Source organism: Danio rerio, chromosome 22 (genome assembly GCF_049306965.1).
Source record: "Danio rerio strain Tuebingen ecotype United States chromosome 22, GRCz12tu, whole genome shotgun sequence".
Taxonomy (NCBI): domain Eukaryota; kingdom Metazoa; phylum Chordata; class Actinopteri; order Cypriniformes; family Danionidae; genus Danio; species Danio rerio.
The window spans coordinates 8101501-8107500 of NC_133197.1; the positions used below are offsets into that span (position 1 = coordinate 8101501).

General features: G+C 35.7%; 1 protein-coding gene across 5 annotated transcripts in view; it reads right to left on the reverse strand.

The window, feature by feature from the left end:
* Window positions 1–6000, reverse strand: part of LOC103908669 (cell adhesion molecule CEACAM3) — a 42231-nt gene that overhangs the window by 21476 nt on the left and 14755 nt on the right. For 3 of the 5 annotated variants that reach the window (XR_012397712.1, XM_073937227.1, XM_021469549.2), the window contains exons 2-6: window positions 4963–5283; window positions 4246–4590; window positions 3979–4104; window positions 2229–2534; window positions 1598–1897 (exon numbers count right to left, since the gene is read on the reverse strand). Coding sequence is in view for 3 of the 5 variants with exons in the window: in XM_073937227.1 (XP_073793328.1) it covers window positions 1598–1897; window positions 2229–2534; window positions 3979–4104; window positions 4246–4590; window positions 4963–5283 (1398 nt within the window). In the remaining 2 variants the exon portion in view is untranslated. Of the gene's footprint in view, window positions 1–758; window positions 1898–2228; window positions 2621–3978; window positions 4105–4203; window positions 4591–4962; window positions 5284–6000 lie in introns of all 5 variants that reach the window. The other 2 variants (XR_012397713.1, XM_073937228.1) reach the window with 2 other exon arrangements.

The following is a 6000-nucleotide window of genomic DNA, read 5'->3' on the forward strand; positions in this document are numbered from 1 at the left end:
GCAGCATGTTGAAATGATGTGTCAATGCGTTTTCTATTAGGCTACAATAAAAAAAGTTATATAGTACAGTGCGTTTAATTTAGGCTATTTATTTATTTTTGTCCCTGTGCGCCGATTGGAGACGGAGTTCACTGCTGATATTCTGAGAGCTCGGGCGCTTCTCATTTCTTATTTGTGCATCCTCGTTTCCTTTCCTTGCTTTCTTTCCTCGTGTTTCCACCCCACCGGGATACGAGGGAAGGACGCAAGGAGGAGACTGAAGGACCGAGGAATCGAATCAAGTGAAAAGACACGTCCTCGTATCTTTAGCGTCACTTCAAAGCGTCGTCAATTAATGACTTACACGTTTGGATTAACTGCATGTCTACATTAAAGTCATTCTCTATTATATAATGATCAATAAAGAAACATTCATTTAATAAAAAAAAGGAATAAGCCATTCAAATAAAGAGCCCAATCAGCAGATGGCGGGCGGGTGCGGTTTTAAAAATTGGTCAAAAATGTTACTGCGGATGGATGGCGGACGGATGATTAATTTTGTCATGCGGTTGCGGATGAAATAATAGCCCATCCGCGCATCTCTAGTCTGAGTCGAACATGTACAGCTGAATGCTCATCCTCTCACTCAGGTTGCTTCTCTCTGTCTGCCTATCGGGCGAGCTCTTGGCTCCGCCCCCTTGTTACGTTCGGCGGGAATTTAAAACTAATTTTCATGTGAAGCAACACGCCCCAAAAACAGCGAGCTGTGTAAACGCCGCCAAAATAACACGTTTGAACACACTGAACTCTGAAGAACCATAATATTAATATTAAATTATAACAAATGTAAACTGAAGTTCTAAGCATCCTACCGGAAGACGCTGGTCACTATGGCACCCTCCATACAGCAACGAAGAAAAAGGTATATAGCTGATTATGTGTACTGTATAGGTATTCAGAGACTACATATATAAAAAAAAAAAAAAGTAAATAATATAAAAATAATAAACTACAATTGCAAATGTCTACTGCATTACAAATAGAATAATTATACATTATCTAAAAATAATTATAATGAATAAAAAACCTCATTAAAATCATCTGATTTAATATTTTAAAGTGACCTTTAATTTGCAGCAAGAGGATTAGGAGGAGTGGCTTCATTGCATCATAGATGTGTCACAGTTGATTGCTTACAATTTCTAAACCATAACATATCCTGCCCCAGAGAAGGTTAACCATGTAGTGCAAGATAACATGACAACAAAGAGCGATCTAAGCTGATCTACCTTCATGGTACTTAAACCCAGATTTGGTGCAAACCAAACTTAAATTTAACTTGCTAGCCAGCTAACCTGCCTTTACGGTATAGGCCTCTGATCAATACAACAGAATATAAATTCTGCTGGAGGAAACAAAATCCAGAACTGAAACTGAATCTGAAGTATTTTAACAGGTGTAAAAACCATGAGATCAGGATTATATACAAATGCTAAATACTGCAGTGACAGAATACATCTTTATATCCTAGAGTTTGAGACCATTAAATCACTGAAAAAAAATGTTTCATGAGGAAACACTGAGATGATCACTGCACTGAAAGACGTGAGATCCTCACCGTTAATGTAAACAGTGAATGTCTTGTACGTGGCTTCTCCTCTGCTGATGACCTTCACTTTATAAAGTCCAGTATGTTCATCTCCAATGTTATTGATGGTCAGAGATCCAGTCTTCTCGTCCATCTTCAGTGTGTCTCTGAATCTCTCATCAGGATATGTTATCTCTCTGGTGTTGCCGGTCATTTTAGCAATCAGATCATTTTCAATATGAAACAGCCACTGTACCTCATCCTCTCTCTGTATTTCAGCATCAGCCTTAAGAGTGACAGATTCTCCACAACTCACTATCATTTTCTCCTCTTCGTGTGTGACAGCAGCACAGAAAACAGAAAGAAAAGGATGGCATTAGCTCAAGCAGACAGTTTTCTGTGTTTCGACTGAGATAAAAACTTACAGTACAAGATCTGCTATAAATAAAAATATTAGCAATAAATACTGCTTGAGGCAACATCCAGAACTGACATTTTTATCATGTGCAGAAACGGCTAGCTAGATCATGATTATTCATAAGCACTAAATACTGCAGTGACACGAGTTTTAGATAATTAAACCACAGAAGAAAAGGTTAAAAAATAAAAATACATGTGGAAGAACAGTGATGATCACTGCCAAAAGACTGCAGATACTCACCTTTAATATAAACACTGAAATTAAAATTTGAGGTTTCTCTGCTCCGCTTGATTATCTTTAACCTATAATCACCAGTGTGTTTACGTCTGATGTTCTTGATGTTCAGAGACCCAGTCTTCTTGTCCAGCTCCAGGATGTCACTGAATCTCCCATCAAGACCATCATATGTCTCTCCAATCCCTTCAATTATTTCAGCTATTAGGAAGTTTTCATTGCTAAACCACCACTGGATCTCATCACCTTCAAGTAGTTTAGTTTTAGTCTTTAAAGTCACATTTTCTCTCTCTGCTGTATGTATTTTTTTTACTTCACGGGACACAGAAGCACATGAAAAGAGAGAAAATAGATTGTAATGAGTCAGTAAAACTTCACTGGACATGAAGAGACAGAAACTGTCAGCAAGAAAGAACTGCAACATTTTATGTCATTGTTACATGTTAATAAACTTTTCATTATTTGAATGACTTTATAAACCATCTGCAGCAATTTACAATAATGCATGCAATAACATCAGCAAAAGACATCTCGTAAATTAATAATAAAACTTCTCACATTTATGTTAAAGCTGTTTTTTGCACATTAGTTTAAAAAGCTGTTAATTCCACATATTTGACAAAAATCAGGATTAAAAGCAACAGAGAAAAGCTCTTTTTAAATACCTTATTTACACAACACTAAAATTAAATGTATCCAGTTGCATTAGTGAACTACAATAAGGCCGCATTTACACTGCGCTGTTCAAGGGACTCAATTCCGACTTTTTTTCTCCCATGTGACACAGATCGGATATGGCTCATGTACGTGTAAGCAGGAACAAATCACATGGATTCCGATTTACTCAAATCAGAATCAGGCCTTATTCATATGTGGAAATTTATCCGATAAGATTCGGATCTGTGTTCTCGTGTCTGCAGTGTAAGCAGATAGATTGGGTTTTCACCTGTCAATGCGAGTCGCGCGTCATTAAAAACCATAGCGGATGATGTCAGGTCTGACACTTTATTTCAAAGCAGACCTCACCAGAGTCCCAAACCTTAAATCTCATACACGAGGACTCAAACAGCTTTTATATTGTTATATAACACAGGTATTTAAGCATGTTAACCAGAGCAAGAACATGTTATGTCCGCCACGTAACCAATACAAACTAATATAAAACTAGTGCATAGCTACATCACGTGCATAAATCACGCCATGGACATTACATTAAGATGCCTAAAGGTTTAAAAAAGCCTATTTATCTAAAGAAGATGGACAAATGAGAACCTTTCTGTCATAAACTAAAGTAAAACAGCTTATTAAAAGATGCGAACAGATTGCATACAGGAATAGAGAAAAGAGCACTCTTTAATTAGTCAGTCAACGCCCACTCTTCTTTTTCCTGGTCATTGCACCTTTGCCGTTTGTAAATGCAGATGATCGGATACGAGTCACTTTTAAAAGATGATGTAAGTAGGTCATCAAAAAAATTGGATACAGTCACAAAATCGGAATTGAGCATCAAGATCTGCAGTGTACATGTACCCTAATTGTATTTTATCTAAAGGAAATAATAGGTAAATTATTTAAACGTCATGCCATTCTCTCTCTAATAAATAATTATATAAATAGAATGATTAAACTGAATCAATAAATCATGCCACAATCAAATACTGATGAAAAAAATAATCATATACTTTTAAAATCAAACTAGTCACAAATAAAACCCAGCGTTTTTTTTTTTTTTTCTTGCTGCATCTATAATACTTACCCATGTGTTTCTGTTGTTCAGCAATCATGCGGCGATGGTAAAGAAAACCCGATCCAGCTACAACAGCAAACAGCATCAGCAGACCAATAATAATTCCTGCTACAGCAGCTGAAGTCAGACCTGAACCTGTAAAGATAAAGACAGACATTATGAACACGCTGATCCACAACATTGCATTTATTTATATAAAAAAAGAACAGTTGATTCCTCATGATAAAATTTTACATCAGATCATCTGAGTTATTTACAGACCATGACATTACTCACCACTGACAGTAACAGTGAAATCTCTGTATGTTGTCAGTTTGTTGTTGTTGATCTTCACTGTATAAAGTCCAGCATCTGTGTCTTTCATGTTGTTGATGGTCAGAGATCCAGTCTGGTCATTTAGCTTTAGTCTGCCTTTGAATCTCTCATCAGTATCATAATATGGTGGACTCTTGATCTCTTTATCTTCTTTAGCCAGGAGTTTTCCTTCAACACCAAACCTCCACACTATCAGCTCATCTCCGTGTAGTTTAGTAATACCAGTGTGAAGAATGACTGGATATCCCTCTGTCACTGTCAAGCTTTTTCTTTCAGCTTGATAAGCTTCAAAAACAAGTGGAGGCTCTGCAAAAGAAACATTCACACAAAATATTTAATTTTACAAAAATTGGTTTATATTATGGTTACTATGCCAATTATTTATAATTATTTTTGCCGCAAACGCAAAAATGAATAGGCTGAATTAATATTCTTGCTAGAGCTTAGTTAAAGAGACACATTATATTAAGTCTGCACAAATATCCTTAAATAATTAAATTAAGAGTCGTTTTCAAACTCAGTTAAAATTTAGAATGGCTAATAAATAGATACAATTTTAAAGAGTAGAAAATTGAGTAAACCTATAACTTGAAGAATTTGAGGAACCCGTTTCTAAAACTAGTTATTAAATAATAAATAATTAAAATGGCTTGATTTTGCGAATCAATGTTTGCTCACCATCTACAGTAACAAAGAAGCTTGATTCTAATCTCCCTCCACTGTGGTCTACCTCTAGTTTATAACGTCCAGAGTGATTGTGTCTCATGTTGTTGATGGTAAGAGATCCAGTCTCTTTCAGCATCAGTCTGTCTGTAAATATCTTCTGCTTAGTAGGATATGAGGTCTTATTTCCACTGATGTGAGCAATGGTGGAACCGTTGTCTCCAAACTTCCAAAGTAGCAGAACAATCCCCTGTAATTCCTGATCAGGGTTTAAAGTGACAGAATCTCCCTCCATCACTGATACTGCCTTCATCTCAGCATCAGCACCGAATACACCTGCAGAAAAAGCAGAAACAGTTTTATTCAACATAAAGATGATTTCTATCTACAATTCCAAAGTGTACAGTGAAATAAAGCAGCGGATGTTCTTCCAGCTGCAACCCAGTACTGGGAAACACCCATACATTCTATCTTATTCACACAAACTCATACACTACGGCCAAATTAGTTTGTTCAATTCACACATTCATACACTGCAACCACATTAGCACAGCATTTTATATTTATTTATTACTAAAGTTCAGAGATATATGTTAATTATCTCAGGAGTTTCCCTTAATGAGACGGTGAAAGTAACATTAACATGAAACTCTTAAAGGGATTATTTCCTGAAATTCATAATAAAATCTGTTTAATTTGTATTTAGCAAAGTATATTTGTAAGGCTTTTGTGCATGTTTTATATATATAAACTGGCACTCCTCATTTAGATTGGCACTCCTTAATTGCATTTGATTTCTCAATCGGTTTCCGTTTGGGTTGCTGGTTTAAGCATTTGATTTATTATTTAGATATTACAGGTTTATACTGAGTTGATCATAAAAATTAAATATTAAATACAGTGGAGCATTTGATTTCTCAATTGAAAATGCATTTTAATTTATTATTTGATATACAGTGATCCCTCGTTATTCGCGGGAGTTACGTTCCAAAAATAACCTGCAATAGACGAAATCTGCAAAGTATTAAGCTTTATTTTTTTTACAATTCTAGA